This window comes from Podarcis filfolensis, assembly GCF_964270895.1.
Source record: "Podarcis filfolensis genome assembly, chromosome: 10".
Lineage (NCBI taxonomy): Eukaryota > Metazoa > Chordata > Lepidosauria > Squamata > Lacertidae > Podarcis > Podarcis filfolensis.
Window position 1 is genome coordinate 22,093,394 of NC_139612.1, and position 21,895 is coordinate 22,115,288.

Below are 21,895 nucleotides of genomic sequence, written 5' to 3' on the forward strand. Positions count from 1 at the left end.
CCCTACCCCAAATTTGAGGATTTATTTATTTTCATCTTCTGCCCCTTGCTCTTTAAGCTCATTTTTGTTTCGAAATAATAATCATAAGTAAATAGAAAATTTGCATTTTTTAATGTCACATTGAATTTTAGTACAGTTCAATCCAAGAGAAAAAAACTGGCAGACACAGTAACGAGTACATGATTATATATATATTACAATATGCGTTGTTATAATACAATTGTGGCTGCATGGTAAAATTAACTTGAGGACTGATGGAATCCGATCTCATTTGAACAGCTGTCAGGAACAGAGCACTAAATGCATTTCCAAAATAAGCACTAATGTTTAATTTCAACACCTTAAAAACAGCATTAGACCTTGGCCTTTTTCTTAAAAAAACAAAACAAAAAAACTTAACACCTAGCTAGCTAAGTAACTGAAAAGGTTTGGATATAGAATGCTTTCTGCAGGCTTTCATACGGTGGAGGGATAATTATTCCTACAACAATACACATGGCTAAAATCCATGTTGAATGTGAAACTGGCGATGTCCAGTAACAACTTGTTCTAGGGAACTGTGTTCTAGAAGCTGCCCTTTTGCACGAAAGCGAAGCAACAAGTGATCACCGGATGCAAAAAACATTTCTCAAATTGTTTTTAATTGAACTGAAAACTATAGGCATGTCATCATTATAAAAAAGTCTAAATATATCAGAAGCTCTCAACATTTTCAGCTACACTGATTTTTTGTAACCTTTTAAAGGAGAAACAAAAGGACAAAGTAAAATGGTCAATTAGCTAAGCCTGTGTTCTAACCAAACTACGTACAGTGATTTTCAATGGCAAATGCCCATGCTGACTGGGTGACTTTAACAATTCCGAATACCTTTGCAATCACTTTAATTTTGTATACAAGGACACCAAAAGGATCCAGCTTTGCAACCTTCATTTTAGGCATTCTGCATTTCTTTCCCGATCTTGTAGCTAAGGATCTTGTTCCAGTCAATCTTTGTGCGAGTAACTGGCAGTTGTCGTCGTAAGGCCTTGAAAGTAGTGTCCGACATAGTTTGATAATTTTCACTGATAGCAGTCTGTTCACGGAAAAGGTAGAACATGTAGATTATAAAAATACACAGTTTGATGTGAAAACAGATATAACAAGAACTAACCTGCAAAAACAAAACCAGCCCGCATCTGACGGAACTTATTTCGACGTTGATGTAAGAAACACATGTGCTTCAGATGGTGTAATTAAATATGGATAACATAATTAGCTAGAAATCTTACTTTTGACATCCTTCAACTATGGAAGGCACAAAAGAAAATACAGAGAGGGGAGCATATTCCCCTAAAAAATGCACATCTGTTTACTGGCTTTTATGAATTAATTACACATGCCCTTGCTGTGTTAAACTGAATTGGTTTCATCACATACAAAAGAAGGAGGGGGAAGAGAACAGAACCAAGCAATTCCTTACTCTTAACTCCTCAATCCATTCCAGGAAAAGAAAACACAATGTCTGGGCTGAACAGGTTCATGTCCCATCAACAAAAATAGCTGTATTCTAAATGGGTATGCCCAAAAAGTAAAAATTGAAATTCGTTGCAGACTATACAATGTTTTCAGTTCAGAGGACTGATTTAAGACAAGCATTTTCTACAACCACAGATATTTATTTAAAAACAGCAACAACCTTACCCAGAGTTAGGCTTTAAAAAGTAGTAAGGCCCCATAGTAGTGCCCATTACTTGAAGTGGCCTTTTGAGCATCGTATATTTGAACTCACATTCTGAAATCCTCGGAAAGAGGGTGTATATCCGTTTATTAAGTGGGTATAGAAAGGTACATACCCAGCAAAGCTTTGCCCTTTCTCTTCCACTAAGGATTTAAGATTCTGAATATTTCTACCCATTTTCTGGCTGCTCCTGAACACATATTGTAGTGAGAACATTGTCAAGATTCAGGAAAGTAACTACATTGTATGTTGCAGACTTATTACATACCTGGTATTCATTTTCTGCAGCCTCTACGATCTTTACAAATTCCTTTGCTGTTTGGGTTTCATTCTAGGGTAAAGGGGAAGTTTTTTTTTAATATTGCACTGAAACAATCATCTCCTGAAGACAGTCATTTCAGACATTATAATGAATATGAACAATTACATAGGTTTCCCACCCCCACCCCCCACTATTCAAGGGCTTACACATTCTCTGTGTGTTTTGCAACAAGCCTGTAACCTGTCAGTATTATCTGCAAAACACAGGTGTCATCTATGGGGGTGCTTGTCATGAGTTTGTTTTTTTACTGGTAACTTACAAGCTCAGTACTAATTCCTATACTTTCTCATCTTGTCAGAAGTGGACCTTGCGGGACTTTCTGCAGTTTTTAAACTTCCCTTCTGGAAGCGAGTCAAGAATCTTTTTCGGACAAGTCAGAGAAGAGAAGGGAAGCTCAAGTCAACTACGGTTTCTGTTCCCCAGCTTATAGTCACTCAGAGGACAACTCTATGCAGATTGTCAACTCTCTTACTGAGGTTTCAGGGATCCAACACTCATTAAAGCTCCGTTTTTTGAGCTCATAAACAAGGAGCCAACTGCCCCTTCTGCATTACGCACTAGAATGCATATGTTTAATAGAAGGCTATTAATACGTTAAATAGAAAGCTAGAGCTGGGTTTAGGCAGATTGTGTATTGAGATTCTACTCTTTGATCTGCCAAACAAGAGCCGGATTATGTACTTTGCACTAACATAGGACCATGCACTAGCTGGAAAACAGTAAAGACACAGAAAGAGTATTGACACAAGTGTCACAGCTGACCATGGTACTTTAGCACAGCTCTCATTCTGTTTGAGAGATTTGATCAGTTTTCCAGCAAGGCTCCTGAAGCAGCTATGACTTAAACTCAATACTAAGGCTCTAGAATAGGCTTCCTCAACCTTGGCCCTCCAGATGTTTTTGGCCTACAACTCCCATGATCCCTAGCTAGCAGGACCAGTGGTCAGGGATGATGGGAATTGTAGTCTCAAAACATCTGGAGGGCCGAGGTTGAGGAAGCCTGCTCTAGAAGCTGTAAATTCCACTAACGTTGCTCCTCTAATCACCATGTTTCCAAATCAAATGGATTAGATTTGTGTCTTCAATTCACAGCGTTCTTAACAGACTAAAGTCTTGTTACTTGGCCTAGTTTTGCATCAAAATGAAGCCATCCGAAAAGCCATTTAATTTCCCAAGCATGAATTCCTGTACAGAAAATAGTTGCTCCATCATAGATCGTGCAGGCATGAACCAAAAAACACCAATATATCTAGTTCCGCATACTGAAGGCACCTTCCACAAGAATTACTCCCACACATAGAAAGTGCCATCACCTGTTTTTTTGAGGACCCCTCCCTTCAACCTGCACCACTATATATCCTATCAAGCGGAGCCCCCGCCCCTGGGAGCAAATTTTCAGGGGAAACTAGGCTTGTCACACATACATTTAACTCTGGAGTCAACCTTACGTGACTAATTAAAAATGTTTCCTACAAAAGAAAGATACTCACAGTCACTGTTAGAGAATCCTGTATGTCTTTATGACTCACTAGCTGAACATTTCCATCTTCATAATAATGAACCTACGTACAAAGTTAAACGGGATAAAGATTACCGCATAGGGATAACGGCACTGCGTATTAGGAAGAGTGAGCAATATTACACCCCATTCAAAACAGTTGCGTAAGAATTAGCACTTATGGTTCTACCCAGCATTGTCATTCTGCTGATGGAAGGCTTCTTCTATCAGCAGAATAGGGAAGCCCTTTCAGTATTTCCCCCTCCCCTGCAGTCCCTCATGCATCTCCTAAGTCTGCTCTATAAGGTCCCCTAAGCCCTAAACGAGTTCCCTTTCCCATTCCACTGACAAAACCTTCTCTCAACAAAGCAACACAACCTTTAGTAGACTGAGGTGTTTGCATTTGTCTCTTTCCCCATTAGTTTCTGCGCAGAATAGAGTGCATGTTTTCTTTGAATAATATGGACTACAGATTTAGATGTTTGCTCCTTTTGTTTCACTTCTAGTTTTTTTCCATTTCTTTTTGGGGAGGGGGGGATGAGGGAAGTAAGGAGAGGGTTTTGAAACTCCAGAATACATATTTTCAGAATGTACGGAGAGGGAGTGCAAAGGGAAGATTTTGTTGAAAAACCTGATATCCACAATTACTGAATTTGCCTTTATTTTTATTTCTTTAGATACTTAAAAAAAATAGTAACAACAATTTATTTAGAAGTAGATTAGCCAACTGTATAGCGGAATAAATGCTTAGAACTTCAAGGTGTAGGCTTTTAATTACAGTGGTACCTCGGGTTAAGAACTTAATTCGTTCTGGAGGTCCATTCTTAACCTGAAACTGTTCTTAACCTGAGGTACCACTTTAGCTAATGGGGTCTCCCGCTGCCGCCAAGCAATTTCTGTTCTCATCCTGAAGCAAAGTTCTTAACCCAAGGTACTATTTCTGGGTTAGCGGAGTCTGCAACCTGAAGCGTCTGTAATGTGAGGTACCATTGTACTGTTTCACTGATAAATCATCACTATAATAGTTATGTAACAATTTGTTTCAGCAGAACTCAAAGTACTGGTTCTCAACGATAAAGTCCTGAATAGACTGGGATTAGAATACAACTTCTTCCAAATAAATCTGCCTGGTTACTGAAATTATCACGGTAGGCCAGATGTATCTGACTTCAGGTCTTCCAGGTGCTGTTCATATTTCAAAAAACATCAGCCCCAGCCAGCATGGCCAATGATCAAGAGCCCACAAACACCTGGAGCATCACAACTTAGTCACTACTCTTATTATGTTCTCTATGGGCACTCTTGCCTTTGGCAGTGATTGGATGACTACCAAAGAGGACATTTTCCATGGTTGTACCCTATTTATAGAAATCCATCCCTAGAAAGTTTGGCTGACACCAAGGAAATTTGGTTGACTGAGCGTAAGCTGGGTTTGTTTATTTTTAGTTCTGGACAGCACTTAGTGGTTTCCTAATGCATCTACTGCTGCTTTTGCTGTGTTTTACTGTATAGCTCTGACACAATATGCTTTAGTATTTGATAATTTCTCTTAGTTACTCCATCTCAGAAAGTCACTAATAATTTTGATTTGATATTGTGTAATCATTTCTTTGATTTATGTTATACATTTGTAAGCTGTGTTGAATACCATCAACAGTAGATATGAAGAATATAAACATTAAAAAAGAAAGTGTTCTGAGAGTTACGTGGGATTTATCAATCAGACACCGTAAATTAGAGACAGCCTACCTGAATTTTCAAGATACCAGCCACCTGAGTGGTTGAAGGAGTGATTGTAAACTTCCATTCTGACCGCCAACGACCATTCCTTAAATGAAATAAAACTTTAGGTAAGCAAACATTGTGGGGGATCAAAATACTGAGTTTCACGTCTTTTAGATTTAAAAGCTATTATGAAAAAGGATGCTTTGATGGGATATTGAAAGCATATTGTGTAAACTGAAAAATTTAGTTTGTAAACAATATGCAGAAAGTTGCAACACAATTTCCATGCACATGAGATGAAATCCATAAAACCAACCAACGTGTTGAAAATACATTTTGGGAATGGATTCCTATCTAAGTAAATAAGTACTGCAAATTTGCAATACTTATAGTTTCCCATACTTGTGTATTTTGGAAACGTATCTTACGACATTTTTCACAAACCCACTGTTTGTCTAAAATATTTTTCCAAATACACTCCCATTTTCATTTTTACAGAGCTTAATTGTGCTCAAAAGTTGAAATCTGAATACTATAGCTCCGTAATTCCCAAAACATTTTTTCCCTCGTAGATCACTTGAAAATTGCCAAGGGCCTTGATGGTGAACTACTTAATAGTTTCTCTACTGTTGTAGCAATTGCAATGCTATATGACTTTTGCTCAATGCTGTATGACTTCTGATCGTATATTTGCAGGCATACTGTGGACCACCTGAATGAAGCTTGTAGACTACTGGTTGCTTGTCTGCAGACCAGAGTTTTCAAACCCTTGCTATAGCTTTAGTGCCATGAGTATAGGTTCTAAACACTGAATATGCTGAAAACAGAAGTCCAACATAACTTTCAGTGGGGTGAACAAAATAAAATAGAAAAGAAACCAATTTACAGATGACCGATATGATACTTACCAAAAGTTTTTTGCTTGAAACTGATGGCTTTCTATGCATGCAATAATTGTTTGATGCCCATCAATTGTTTTTCCATACACCTTGTAACACAAATGTAAGACAGTTATGCCACGGTCTAAATTCATTCATTTATTATGTTTGTATATCACCCATATATCTGAATTCAAGCCAACAGACAAAATAATGGTTTTAACCCACCCAAGCAATTTCTAGATCCTGCGACACTTACTGTGCAAACACCACTTGGATAGTGTTCTTTCACATAGGCTCTCATTGCTGTTTCTATGGAGTTTCTCCATGACTCAATTGCATTTTCAACTTCATGAGGCTTTGGATCAGTAGCCTCCTTCCTTAAATGATCAAATTTAAAAGAGATCTTGTTTTTCGGGTCCAAAAATTTTCCGTTGCCCAAGTCACCGTGTTCTGTTATTAAAACCTGCACAAAGAGTTTAAAGGTAATTGTAAGATTATACAAAACACAGGTAACACCATCAAATAAAAGAATGGAACGTTAGAAAAATTATTGTACCACTGTACTTTTTAATTAAAGACATGGCACAGCAGCTCTATACATTACATTGGTTTTCAAATTCTAGTTTGGGAATCCTCGTTTCTATGAGAAACCAGAATAGTTCAATACTGTTATTCAAAAATTCTACATTTCATTTTATAAAGTGGCACTTTTAGAAAAGAAAGACACATTGTTCTTTTAAAAACGAAGATAAAGTTGTGGGACTGTCATTACAAAAGTGCACTGAGAAAGAGTAAACTAATATATTTAATCATTCTATCTCTGAAGTTCAGAGGTAAGTGTGTCTCCTCATGAGCCAATACAGCACCACACACACAAAAGGAAGGTATTAGTAACACTGATGTCTCGCAACAAATGAAACTGATCTGTAAACTAAGAAATCTTTAATAAAAATATATATTTTTAAAAAGGCAGGCATTAGTTGGCTAGAGGGAAACTCAAGATTTGTAGTAGTAGTAGTAGTAAAAAGCAAGATTGAGCTGCTCAACCTCACTCCCTTGCCTCAAAGGATTTGGGTGGGAGCTATTGCATGGAATGACACCAGCGAAGAACTGATTTCATATAGACACCATGTAACCTGTTCTAGCATTAGGTTTGAGTGTGATTTTATTTTGAGAATCGTTCATAAGCTACCCAGAGAGCCTCTTGGGGCTATAAAGTGAACTATACATATATTCTCTCTCTCTCTCTCTCTCTCTCTCTGTGTGTGTATATGTATGTATGTATATATATGTACGTATATATATGTATGTATATGTGTGTACACACACACCCAGAGACACGTACGTACATGTATATACTACAAAATAACCCCCTAAAGAGTCCAACCCCAACACAGCCCAATGAGCACTGAGCATGCCCACCCACCATTACACCAAACTTAAATTCAACCATAGTCATACCTGCTCATCATAGCCTTCTAGTTTTACTGGAGTAAACTGGTCCAAGTTATACTGTGCAAATGCACTGAAAAAGACAAAGATAGGAAGCTTCAAGCAAAAATATTTTTTTTGAAACATTAAGCAGTATAGAGTACAATTTAGAAACTAATCCTTTCCGCCTCCTCCACCCATTGTGCTTAATAAATTTTCAAATTGTGTTAAGGGGCTCAGAGCTTGTGTTCTTGTATAATAAAACTATGAATTTTATTAAAATAAATCCAGTTTGTGCTAAGATTTGAGAAAGTTACTGTATTTTTCACCCCATAGGACGCACTTTTCCCCCTCCAAAAATGAAGGGGAAATGTGTGTGCATCCTATGGGGCGAATGCAGGCAGCCCGAAACCTGGGGAGCGCACCCTGGGCTTCGGGCAGCTCTCCGCAAGCCTTGGGAGCCCGGCGCAACTTCCTGCTGGGCTCCCAAGGATTGCGGACAGCAGCCTGCAGCCCAAAATCTGGGGAGCACAGCAGAGCACGCCCCGGGCTTCGGGCAGATATCCGCAAGCCTGGGGAGACTTGCGCGACTTCCCGCCGGGCTCCCAAGGCTTGTGGATAGCAGCCTGTTCTGGGGGCTGGGGTCGGGGGAAGCTCAGGCTTCCCGTGCCCCAGCCCTGTACCGGGGGGGGGGATAAAAATTTTGTTCTTTATTCCCCCCCCCCAAAAAAAAACCTAGGTGCGCCCTACAGGGCGAAAAATATGGTGATTTTATTTGGTTAATAGATATAGGTTGATTATTGGTGCAGAAATCTCATAATGTGCACAAACCTTTGGATTCCCAGTGATCCTTAACACCATTCACACATTATATGCAGAATAAAATCTAAGCACATACTTTTCCTGCCTCTCTACCCTTATCTACCCCTGTCAGTGTGAGCCGCAGGGTTATGGATGCAGCAGTGATTACACTGCCCTTTTAAGTCCTGCTGCTGCTGGCCTAGGATCACTGGCCCTCCCAAAAAAAGTCATATTGAGTAGATATGTCTTACTTCTGGGAGAAGGCTGTTTTGAATCTTTCAGAGCAAGCACCAATCAGCAAGGAACACAATGAAAAAGCGGGGGGGATGGGACTGTTCTATCCCATCCTCACACAACCTATTAAAAGCAGCCCATAAATCCATCCGTTCAGCATTAACACATTGAAAGAAGCAATAAACGGTGGCGATACTTACTGAGCTGCTCCTTCCCTGAGAAGATTATCATTATTAAGCAGCAATCGAACATCTGAAAAATACTGAGCATTAGTACACGGTGAAAATGCTAATCGGAAAATACATGTTTTCCATTGAGAGGAAAGACACCACGTACGCCAGTCATGATAAAGCGTGGAAAAATACTGTCAGTTTTAGGGTACCAGTCATGTTCAGAGATGGAAAATAGCAACTTCCTGGGTCCTAGCATTAAACTGGTAGGCATTTAATGCTCCTGGAATTTTCCCCAAACTGGCTGTAACTCTGCAATGCCAACCACAGAAGAAACGATTTCTAGCAGTAGCAAGTGATGTTAGAGCTACCGTATTTTTCGCCCCATAGGACGCACCAAGTTTTTTTGGGGGGAAATAAAGAAAAAAAATTATTTCCCCCCCAGGCGCTTGCGGGGCAGGCAGCGGGGAGAAGCGCTCTTCTCCCCGCCGCCCGCCTGCAGACCAGGTCCAGGGACAGCGGGAAGACGCGCTGCGCCTCCCCGCTGTCCCCGGAGCTTGCGGGGCAGACAGCAGGGAGAAGCGCTCTTCTCCCCGCCAACCGCCTGCAGACCAGGTCCGGGGACAGTGGGAAGAGCGCTGCGCCTCCCAGCTGTCCCCGGAGCTTGCGGGGCAGGCAGCGGGGAGAAGCGCTCTTCTCCCCGCCGCCCGCCTGCAGACCAGGTCCAGGGACAGCGGGAAGACGCGCTGCGCCTCCCCGCTGTCCCCGGAGCTTGCGGGGCAGACAGCAGGGAGAAGCGCTCTTCTCCCCGCCAACCGCCTGCAGACCAGGTCCGGGGACAGCGGGAAGACGCGCTGCGCCTCGCAGCTGTCCCCGGAGCTTGCGGGGCTGGCGGTGGGGAGAAGCACGCGTCTTCCCGCCGTCAGCCTCCAAACCACATCAGGAGACAGCGGGATGGCGACTTTCCGCCTCCCCGCTGTCCCCCGACCTTGTGGGGCTGGCGCTGCGGTTCTCCTGAAGCCTGGAGAGTGAGAGGGGTCGGTGCGCACCGACCCCTCTCGCTCTCCAGGCTTCAGCGAAAGCCTGCATTCGCCCCATAGGACGCACACACATTTCCCCTTCATTTTTGGAGGGGAAAAAGTGCGTCCTATAGGGCGAAAATACGGTACTTTTTGCCAGGGGGATCACCTTGCAAAAGTTAGGCAAAAAGTGCTGATAAGTTTTAAAACAGGAAGTGGAACACTCTTCTAACAGTCTTGAAATTATATTAATAGACACAGAAAAGGAAACATGGGAGCAAGCAATGTGAAGTTCCTAAGTGTCATCTTGATTTGTTTTTTTCAAAAGTTTGCTTTTAAAATCCTCCATAAAGGGTAACTGAAACCATCAACATGAGAGCTAGAAAGTAGCATGACAACTCACCGTTAAAGACTTCATTGAATTCCCCCGGGGGAGCATGGATGATAAATTTCGCTGCTATGCGCACCTAAAATGGAAACAAGAAGTATATCATACAGTAATCATAGGATAGTTTTAAACGGGAGAAATCTATTTAATTATTTAATAACTTTAAAAGTTTAACTGGAAAATAACTGAGCTCAAAATTACATCCTAATACCACCTTAGAATGCAAAGTCTTCTGTTAAAGAGAGATGTTTGACTAAGTTAATTTAGAAGAGGAAGCATAAAATAGGTGGCGCAAGATGCTCTGCGAGATGAAGAAATACTTCTACTGCCTGTTACGGTCAAACCAGACCAATGAATTTCCAACACAAAATAACCAGCACAAAACATTCTCAAAGGTACTATTAAAGACAGAATTGTAATAGAAAATGTAACAATCTGAATTTCACTGAGCATGAAAATCCCTGAGGCATAGCTGGAGGACTATCTTCTGGAATAGGAAACACGACATAGTTCTGTGAAGTCTCACCAACATTAGTGTTTAAAAAGCATGTCCTAAATAATTGCCAGAAGCATGATCAACATATTTATTTAAAAGTATTTGTACACAGATTAATATTTCAAAAATCTCTCTACGGCAACTTCCAAGGCAGACTGGCATTCTGCTGAGACGTAGAGAAGCTCTGTCTCCTGACGCAATCTTGGCCAACTCTGGCTTAAGGGACGAGCTAGCCTGGGCAGGTCTATAGTTGTGACTGACTTTTGGCTGCTTCAACCGATGGTTTCCTGCACTGCTATCACTCCTAAGTCATCTCTTCCATACTGAATGTCTGAACTACTGAGCTTTATAAAACGCTCAGAGATCCTCAGAAAAGGGCAAAAATGCATCAAGTGCATAATAGTATATTGATATTACAAGGTGTTACTTATTTGGATTTATACAGGTCAAAATCCCAACTGATTTCAGCTTTATACAACCAAGGCTGCAATCCTCAGCATTACTTGGAAACAAGTCCATCTCATTTAAATGAAATAAACTTTTGAGAAGACATGTTAACATGTATGATAAAAAGGCTTTAATTAAGAAAACGTTAAAAACAAGTATGTTCAAACAGCTCGATTTCATATATAGTAATTACTTTGCATTTAAAAAGAAATAGTTAAGATAATGGGATGGCATTTCTAAAAACCCAAAAGTCAGTCGTGTGTTGTTTCTTCAAGAATGATATCTGGACTTTGTCGCAAACGTACTATTCCACCTCCTCTTGAATATTAAAAGCAGGCATGTAGGGTGTGTGTGTTTTCAAAGCATATGGGAGATGACATAAACTGAAATGCTCTTCTTACCACTAGCCTTCCTGACTATGACCACAACGGAAATTGGTTTGGTTTAAGGCAAAAAAACCCTGGCATGTACATGCCTATATAAGGCAATGACAATGTGCACATCAGCACCATTCTGAGTTCTTGAAGTCAAGCTACAGTAGTTTAGATAAGAATCAACAAAATACATGACTATCAAAAGACAGCAAGATCATAGCCAGAAGCAGGCTCTGCTAGGAGAAAAGTTGCATCCTCTTCTTGCCTTCTGATTCTTTGCATTACACTCTGCATTCTAACCATCCCCTGCTTTACAACTGAACATGAAATGCATGCTATCATATAGTTCATGACACACAGCTAGGCCACCAGAGTCAACGCAGTGCGGTAAACACAATATTTGACTTGTGGGTGGTTTACAATTTACAGTCAGCCTTGAAGCTCACTGAGTTGTCTTGAGCAACTCACACCATATCAGAAAGAAAAGTGGGTTGGTCATATGCTCGGAGAACAGCCAGATTACATCAAAGAAAGAAGTTCAATCTTGAGCTGATTGGCTACAAAACGTGTGAAATGCTGTATCTTTTGCCCATGTCTTACATTATATATGACTATACTAAGAACTGTAGCCTTCGGTATCTAAGAAATCCTGGATTTGGTCGTGAACTGCGTGTAACAATAAAACCCAAAAAGTCACACAAGGTAAAATAAATAAATAAACCCAAAAAGTCACACAAAGTAAAATGTAATCCTCCTAGTTTGTGCTAACTTGTTTGGAAATCTTTTCAAAATGTAGCCTTTCAGAACTAAAGTTATTTTCCAATAAAAAGGATCTTAAAGCCTCCTTTCATAATTGCAAAAAGGCACTGTTTGAAAAATCATTTTTGTCAGAGCTATGAGACACCTATTTTTTACCGCTGCCACAACACTTCCGGTCTGAGATCAAGCTGTTAGTAATGACTTGCAAAGCTCTTAAATACTTCAGACCAAGATATATGAAGATGCATGTCTCACTATATTGTCCTTCCCAGATTTTAAGACTTTTTGGCTCTGGAGGTCAACCACCCTGTTATGACATCACATGATTGGCATGTGGGTTGTCCCACATACCTGGCAAAATCCCTTGAGCTGTGTTCCCAAATGCCAGCCAGCCTGGGAACCACAGTGCAAGTGGCACTGCCAGCATTATCCATGGCGCTTTAAGAAGGACTAAGCATAGGGCCAGGAAGTGCTTCTTTCTTGCCTTCTCATCAGCTGGCGGGGGGCTGCATGTTGCAAGCACTGGCTGCGCAAAGGAGAAGTCCCTCGCACAGCAGATGCCTTCAAAAAATGGGAACAGGAGCATACAACCAAACTGAGCAGGATTTAACCCCGCTTGGGGTTAAATTCTGCTGTTCCTCTGCTGGGAAAAGGTGTGCACACTCAACACAGAATTAAATGTCAGTTTCCCACCATTATAAATTACACCAACAGATTGACATGTGGGTGCGATGTGAGGGGAAATGGTTTGACAGGTCAAGATTGGCCTGTGGACTGGAAGTTCCCCACCCGTTTGAAGATCTTCTGGTGAGGCTCTTCTTTGTGTCCCACTTCTAGGAGTCTCTCATTTTGTGGGGATGCAGGAAAGGGCTTTCCCCCGTGGTGGTACCCTGACTGTCGTCCCCTCTGAGATATCACTGGTGGTGCCAACTATTTTTATGTTTTGGTGTCAAGTTAAAACATGGTTATTTTCTTGCGTATTTGTGGGTCATTAATTGTCAGCTCAGACTTAAATAAAAATCCAATTTTCAGTGTAATATAGCAATTGTTTTGGATGCTCAGTTTCCTTATTGTATTGTTGTTTTAAATTTAATTTTACTGAACCATGACCTGAGATCTGTGATGGAAGATATTATTAAATACGTCAACAAAATCAAAAGCAATGGTCAAGAACTGGAGGGTCAATGATACAATAAACTATACTCAAATTTTACATTTGCAGTTTGTTCAGTTATGTTAAGGTACCCTATATATCTTCCAAGCTCATACAATTGTCAGATTCAACATGGGACAGGTAAGTTACATTTGCTGTAGTTCCACAGAATTTCAGCAAGTACAGCTCTGGAGTGCTACAGTGGTGGAAATTCTCCCTTCCTAAAAGCACACGGACCTTCTCACATTAAATATGACAACATTACATAGCAAATACACCAGCAATATAAATCTTCTTTGTATCTGAAGAAGTGTGCATGCACCCGAAAGCTTATACAAAGAACAAACTTATTTGGTCTCTAAGGCGCTACTGGACTATTTTTTTATATATTTCGACTGCGTCAGACCAACACGACTACGTACCTGAATGTAGAACCAGCAATATAGTTAACCATTTATCTCTATCAGCCCCCTTTTTATAGCACTTCTCCTCCCCCTGCCATGCTTGCCATGTTCCATTTATTCAGATAATACTTTAAACCGAAACACAGAAGACTTGAAATTTTACCTGTCCTAGTAACCAAATAGTTTGCTCCAGTCAGCAATCTGGAAATGGATTCTGAAAAGGATCAAATAGCAGTGCTTGCAAGAAAATGTGTAATGGTGTTTCCAAAGGAAGAATGCTCTATGACAGACACTTATAAATTCCTGGGAATCCTGGAACAGATCTTGTGAAAATGTAATTGTTGCAGTCTTTGAATAAGCACAGTGTTTTTCAAACTATATCCATTTCCTAGAAACCCCAGGATTCCTCAGTAAGATCATTTATGGGAAATGAGATTTCATGGAAGGCAATTTGCCCGTCATGACCAATCCTTCCCTACATATCCCTTGAGTGGATATGCTGATGGAAGATATGCAAAGGTTCCTCAATATGGTATCTGCAAAGTGTAGGAATCTTTAAGTCTATAGCACTGGCAACATGCCATGTAAAAACATGGTATGCATGTTTCACCTTGATTTTGGCCACTGTCAAGTTTCCTACAACAGGGTGCACAACTCATGAAGTCCCAAGCAGAGAACATCCAGCCCACAGACCTAATTAGGCGCACCAGGCCTTCCAATCTGGCCTGCAGAATCATTTTTCTTCCACAATGCCCACTTGTTGATTGCCTGACATCAGGTACGGGACATCATAAGACAAGTGGGGGACACATAAAGCTACGACTACAAATAAACAATCAGAAGCCTTGCACTCCTGCTGATTTATAAGCGTGGTTTCCCTTTAGCGCTATTTAAATTTGGCACCAAATGTGCTGCTTTTGGTAGTTATCCCATCCATTCGGAAGCTCTGAAGTGGCTGGCACTGGATTCACTCAGGAGCACTCTAAAATTTAAGGTGTAAAAGTGTTCAAGAACAGAAATACAGTGGTACCTCGGGTTACGAACTTAATTCATTCCTAAGGTCCATTCTTAACCCCAAACCGTTCTTAACCTGAGGTGCGCTTTTGCTAGTGGGGCCTCCCGCTGCTGCCGGCGCACAATTTCTGTTCTCATCCTGGGGCAAAGTTCTCAACCTACTTCCGGCTTAGCGGAGTTTGTAACCCGAAGCGTTTGTAACCCAAGGTACCAATGGACTTCCAAGAAGGATTTTGCACAGCCTCTACATGGTAGTCCCAATGAATGGAACTCTGAGACGGTAATCAAAGTGCCTGCGTGAATAACCCTTTCATGAAAAGTATTTATAGGGGCACTATTTTGATTCCCTCAAATAAACAAACAAGCCCTCCACAATTTAATCCTGGTTTACAGGGCGTAAGCAAGATGTGGTCTTCCAGTTCAGATGTAATCACAGCTATCGCTTCTGAAAACCAGGAAGTTCTTCATTTTGCCAAACGTGAAAGTGGAGAGAAGGTATACAGGATTTGCTCCTGATCCTCCCAAACAAATCTTGGTTATGCCTGACCCAAGCCAGTGAAATCTGATGAGGCAGGAAAATTTAGTATACAATCAAAGTGGTGCCCCGAATTCGGAAAAACAGGAAGTTCCTCAAATTCTTTCCATCAAGCACACCCTTAACTATTGCTCAATGCATCTGCATTTCCCCTTTTAAAGAAGTGTACAGAGAAGACAGCTTATGATATTCCAAGGTAAATGAATGGAAGAAAAGTTCACAGAAGGAAAGTCTCCAGTCTCCTTGCCTCTGCAGCTGCCTTTATCATCCCGAATAGCCTCTTCAAGAGTGATGGGAGTGGCTTTCCAGAACCATGTGGCATACAAACAGAGGAAGCTGCCTTATACCAAGTCAGAGAACTGGTTCACCTAGCTCAATAGGTGACAGTGGCTCTCCAGTGTTTCAGACTGGGGGTCTCTCTCACCCGTCACTTGAGATACTGGAAGCTGAACCTGGGATTTTCTGAATGCAAAGCAGACGTTCTACTGCTGATCTACTGCCCTTCCCAAAGAAGAGACTTTACTGGGGGATTTCAGCTTTGGTTAACTCCCCACTTCCTCAGCATTCCCGAGCCCCATTTATACATTGTTCAAGACCGCCCCCGCCCAAGAGACTTTTCAGTGGGATGCAGATAGGCCAAAGAAAGGTATAAGAAACCTTCTATTTTCTTTTGTTCACTTATCCTAGAATCTAAGTCAACATTCTTACACTGATAAGACAAATCCTCCTCAATGGTGTACTTCTGTCTCAGCCACAGAACTTTAAATTCTGAACTAAATTTTTGTTGTAGCAGGCAAAAGAACAAGTGAACTAGCCTAGAACTAGGAAAAGGAAAATTCATAATAAAGCAGTATCTCAAATGAAAACTGCCTTGTACCAGGAGCTGGGTTCTCCAGAGCAAGCAATATAGCTTTTGAGTGCTATCATAGCCCAGTTTTCAGAGAATATCCCTTACAATGTAAATCTCTACTAATTTGGAAAGAAGTCTAATACTGCTTCTCTTAATCAGCATCTTATTTACATTTCAGCCAAGCAGAGAAATTTATAATTCAGTTTCCAAATGAAAATGTAAGTATTCTAGATATATTGCAGAAACAATTGCCAAGGCTCTCACTTGCTGCAGCTTCTGTCTCATATGCATTTATCTACCGGAATTCTGAAAAGGCTACAGAAAATACCTATACAGGGTTTATTGTGGGTTTTCTTTGTTTCTATTTATACATACTTCCCTCATCATGCTTATTTATATACTGGAATCTTAGGTTAATAAGCAATCGCTAACTGGTCATGTTCATTTATGTTTTTTGTACTACTTCCCTAAACACAAAACAAAGCAAACTAGTTGGTACTAGGGACCGTGTGCAAATGTCCAATCTTCTAGAGCAAGACTGAACCGAGAGATGAAAGATAATTCTGTTGTTCTGGGGTGCACTTTCTACTTGGTGACGTACATTTGGGGCAAGATGCGTGAGATGGTGGTTACCATGTAACTTCAGATGTGCTCTGAGGAACTGTATTATCATCTGAGCCTATTCCAATCTAGCTTCAGGCACACTTTTGGCACCAACTGATGACCTGTGTTGGGAGAGACTAAGGGAGTGTGACCCTGTTGGTTCTCCATCTCTCAGGTGGCTTTTGATACGATCAATGAGGTATCCTCCTCAAGATGCTCAGTGATTTGGGAGTGGAAGGCATGGTGCAGTGGTGATTCACTCCTACCTTCCAGGTCATTTTGAGATAGCTGGGAGACTTCTGCTCAACCCTTTTGCAATTCTGATGTGGGGTCCCTCACGCTTTTGAACATATATATGAACCTGCTGTAGGAGGGAAGCTGCCATTGGTATGACAATGACACCTAGCTCTACATCCATGCACTAAGAATCAGGTGAGGCTGTACAAGTGCTGGACTGTTGTCTAGGGTAAGTGATGGGCTGGAGGGCTAAATAAATTAAGCTGAATCGGGTTAGAGGTGCTGTGGGTTATTGTACCTGGCAATAGGGAAGACTACCGATTCTTGACAGGGTGCACTCTCCTTGAAAGATCAGGTACGTAGCTTGGGGGCATTCATGGTTCCAGCATTTCCACTACAGGCTCAGGTCACTTCAGTGCCTTCCTTCAATAAATTAGTTCACCAGCTATAGCCATTCATGGACTACAATGACCTGCCAGCAGTGATCCACCCTCTGACAGACTTTTGGTTATATTATTGTAATGCACTCTACAAGGGTCTACCCTTTAAGGTGCTCCAGACATGACAGCTAGTGCAAAATGTGGCCACTAAAATCCTGACTGAGTCACCAAGGAGGGATCGTATTAAATAAGTCTTAAAGGTGCTACACTGGCTATCAAACATGATAATGAACACAAGAGAATAAGAAGCATTACCATTGTAACGAGAACAACCTTGTGGCACTTAAAGATGTAACAGATTTAACATGACATAAATCTATTACATTAAGGAAGAAATTATGAGGCAACTTCCTTTTATTTTATTCTATTCAACCTAATAAGAAGGTTGTGTCTAGCTAATAATTACTGAAAGAAAGTGATTTCTGTAAGCAGGCATTGCATTGCCTCCTTACTCAGGGTAGGGGTGCATGTAAACAGAACTACACAGCACAACTGTATCATTAGAAATTCAAGGCAACATGAAAGAATACCTTACACAGCCAAATCTTATACTGAGTCGATCTGAGTTCAATAAGGCTAACTCTGAAGTATATGGTGGCATAGGATTGCCATCGAATACCATGTTAGAGAAGGGAGAAGACCTCCTTGCATGTCTTGACAAGACCTGAAAACAGAACTTAAGACTCAACAAATTTCATTTGAACTGTATGCACACAATTACCCACAGGAACTAGAATGAGTCACTTAAGCTATTTTAGTTTCTTTTTTAAAATTTTCTCCTTGCACACCAGAATTTTCTTGTATTAAGATGCAAAGCTGTAAAAAGCTTTTCATGAACACCTACACATTTTTCTGTAGCTAGCTCTGTCTTGAAAACTTGATGATAGGAAAGTGATAGTGTAATACCTAAAGACAATGTAAACAGTGCATCATTGTCTTGTTATTTAGACCACTATCCAATAGCTCTAAAATCTCTTGCATTTTCAACTGCAGTTAATATGAGCTCAAATGGAGAGACGAAAGTGAGCAAGCCACTTATATGTTGCTGTTCCTCAGCCTGGCACTTTCTCTTGAAAATAAAGGTACACATTTTTAAACTATAGGGCAGGGACATCCAACTTCCAAGAGACTGCGATCTACTCCCACTATAAACAAACTGGCAGTGATCTATCCATTGGTTGGACCAAAGTTGTTGAGGGGAGGATGAGCCAAAGTTGTGTGTGTGTGTGTGTGTGTGTGTGTGTGTGTGTTTGAAGATTGATCAGGATCATACGATCGACCAGGATCAACAAGGGACACCCCACGATCGACCGGTAGATCGCGATTGACTGGGTGGACACCCCTACTATAGGGCAGTGGAATTCAATAATAAGGAATTGACATTTATAGTAATTAGCATGCCTTTAAAAGAAATGAAGGAGTCCCCTCTTACAGATGACAATTGCAAAGTACACTCACAATTACCCTTTACAGATACAGTCGTACCTCATGTTGCACCTGCTTCAGGTTGCGTTTTTTCGGGTTGTGGACTGCTGAAACCTGGAAGTACCGGAACTGGTTACTTCCAGGTTTTGGTAGTCGCGCATGCGCAGAAGCACTAGATCGCACTTTGCGCATGCGCAGAAGTGCCGAATCGCAACCCGCGCATGCGCCGGTTGCGAACCCTGCGGGTTGCAAACATGTATCCCGCGCAGATCATGTTCGCAACCCGAGCGTCCACTGTACTGTGGAGGAACTTCCATTTTAAGGTGCAACTTCAAACAGAAATCTAAAAGCACAGTAGAAGCAAGTGACAGACACCTGTTGTAAACATGTGCACATGCTACAAGTACACTTGCCAGAAAGACTGATCCACAAGTATGCTTGGTGGCAAACATTAGTTTAGTATTATGTAACATGTGAACTCCGCCTACCAAAAGTCACACTGAGCCCTCATATCTAAGAGTCTACAGAGCATCTTTAAGTAGGGCAAGGCTGAAAGAATGAAACCCATGAACGACGAAAGAATCAGATGCTTCAAATCCTTCAGCTACTCAGTGCTTGGGATAAAGAAGCACAAACCACTCCAACCAACCCTTCCTCAAAACCCGATTTAACAGGACTAGGCCCTAGAATGTGAGACAGGGGAGACAGACGGTGCCCTTTCTTCAAGCAGAGCTCTTACGCCACACACTTGAAAATAAATTAATTGATCACGCATTAATGAATCAGAAATAGCCCATCCTTCTCAGGGACTATAGATAAAATGTATCAGAATTTACCCATGAACTAAACATGGAAGAGAACAGGCAGAAGACCCACGTTTATAATAAAAAATACCGCTCCAACTGAATACAGCGTGCAACCTGCATGTGCAATCTGCTCTGATGCTGCTATTATTTCTCTTCCTCCCACCCCAAGTGCTGCAACTAGATGATCCTCAGGATCCCTTCCAAATCTACAATTCCGGGGCGGGGAACACCCTATGACTATTTTTCTTCCTCCCTACCCCAAGTGCTGCGACTAGATCCGTGGTTCCCAACGTGGGGCACAATTTGGAAGCTTGTCTAGATCGAGTTAATGGCCTTTTAGGCTTCCTCCATGTGAACAGTTCACCTTTTGAATAATAAGAATTATATGTCATGGGGGGAGGGGCATCAGGATTTTAGAGATGCTTAGGTGGGGTCCGTATTGTTAAAGCTATGGTTTTCCCAGTAGTGATGTATGGAAGTGAGAGCTGGACCATAAAGAAGGCTGATCGCCAAAGAATTGATGCTTTTGAATTATAGTGCTGGAGGAGACTCTTGAGAGTCCCATGGACTGCAAGAAGATCAAACCTATCCATTCTGAAGGAAATCAGCCCTGAGTGCTCACTGGAAGGACAGATCCTGAAGCTGAGACTCCAATACTCATGAGAAGAGAAGATTCCCTGGAAAAGACCCTGATGTTGGGAAAGATGGAGGGCAGAAGGAGACGGGGACGACAGAGGACGAGATGGTTGGACAGTGTTCTTGAAGCTACCAGCATGAGTTTGACCAAACGACTAAACAACAAGGTGGGGGCATGGCAAAAAAAAAAAAAAGGTTGGGAACCACTGGACTAGATGATCCTCAGGTTCCCTTCCAACTCTCCAATTCCTTGAAGAAGAAGAAGAAGAAGAAGAAGAAGAAGAAGAAGAAGAAGAAACACCCTATGATTATTTCTCTTCCTCCCCACTCCAAAAGCCCTCGACGTGGTGGCGGGATTTGCCCTGCCCAACTCGCACCCGGAAGAGCCGGGCGGCGGGGGAAAGGCCGGCCGCGGAGGAAGAGGAGGCAAACCCCTTAGCCCTCCCGCCCCCTCCACCCATCAGCTCGGGCCTTCAGAGAAGGGGGAGGGGGGAAGCCGGGAGGAGGAGGAGGAGGAAGAAGAAGAAAGCAGAAAGCAGCCGAGGGGAGGGGAGTCTCGCCCAGCAGACACCGGATCTGCCCCGCCTGCCTCGCTTCTGCTGCCGCAGCCCCAGCCCGGCGCCGGGAGCCTATTTTCAGCGCTCGCACCGTACAAGGAGCGACGGGAAGGGCCCTCGGACAGCAGGAGGAGAAAGCGGAGAGCCGCCTTCCTCCTCTCGCTGCCCGGCCACCGGCTGACAAGGGCCCCATTTCCTTCCTCTTCACGGGGCCGGGGGAAAGGAAGGAAGGAAGCCCCCCTCAGGCTGAGGCGCAGCAACCGCCGCCCCTCGCGACGCAGCCCCGCTCCCCCCTCCAACAGGGCGACGACACCCGCCTCACCTTCTCCTCCTCAGAGAGCTGGTCTTCCAGGTCCGCCATCTTCGTTTTCTCCCCTGTCCGGCCACGAGAAGGAGGAGGAGGAGGAAGGAGAGGGAGAGGCGGCGGCGGCACCCGAATCCGCAGCAGCAGCGGCAAGAGGAGGAGGAAGAGCGGCGGCGGCAGCAGCAAAGGCCCAGCTCTACCCGCCTCCGCCCTTCGCTCAGCAGGAAGGGCGGGGCTCCGGGCGCGTCCCCGAGAGAGGCGGGGGAGGGAGGGGGAGGCGCGGGCGCGGAGGGAGGCATGCGCAGAGCGGCCTCGCCGGGAGGGGTACGGCCGCTTCTGCTCTGGAGAAAGAACGGGGCTGCCGCCCCCACCCCGCCCCACCAAGGGGATAGTCACAATCCGTACAACACGTTTAATTATGTTTTTATCTATGTTGGAAGCTGGCGCTGGGGAAGCCCAGTTAGGTGGGCGGGTAGTAGTAATAATAATGATACATGAATGAATTGGACATCTCTATTTGCATTGGAGAAATGTTGGACGGTGTAAAAGGGCTTCGACAACGCTCCAGCCTCCTGGCTCTGTAGCTTCTATTCCTCACTCCCCCTCCTACACAACTCCCCAAGTTGTCAGCCTTTTGCAGTTTCAGGGTTTTTCATTATTCCTTTGAT

At 42.6% G+C, this 21,895-nt stretch overlaps 1 protein-coding gene across 2 annotated transcripts; it reads right to left on the reverse strand.

The window, feature by feature from the left end:
• Positions 1-88: 88 nt before the first annotated feature.
• Positions 89-21,559, reverse strand: CAPZA2 (capping actin protein of muscle Z-line subunit alpha 2). Of its 2 annotated transcripts, none has more exons than XM_083574699.1 (10): positions 21,246-21,559; positions 10,203-10,266; positions 8,811-8,862; positions 7,606-7,669; positions 6,401-6,607; positions 6,172-6,251; positions 5,288-5,366; positions 3,531-3,602; positions 1,987-2,049; positions 89-1,073 (listed from the first exon to the last, which is right to left on the reverse strand). In XM_083574699.1, the coding sequence occupies exons 1-10, from the start codon at positions 21,282-21,284 to the stop codon at positions 933-935; spliced, it is 861 nt and encodes a 286-aa protein (XP_083430825.1). In that variant the 5' UTR covers positions 21,285-21,559; the 3' UTR covers positions 89-932. The 2 variants fall into 2 exon arrangements, with proteins under 2 accessions (XP_083430825.1, XP_083430824.1); XM_083574698.1 differs by lacking the exon at positions 21,246-21,559 and adding an exon at positions 21,015-21,180.
• Between the last annotated feature and the right edge of the window lie 336 nt (positions 21,560-21,895).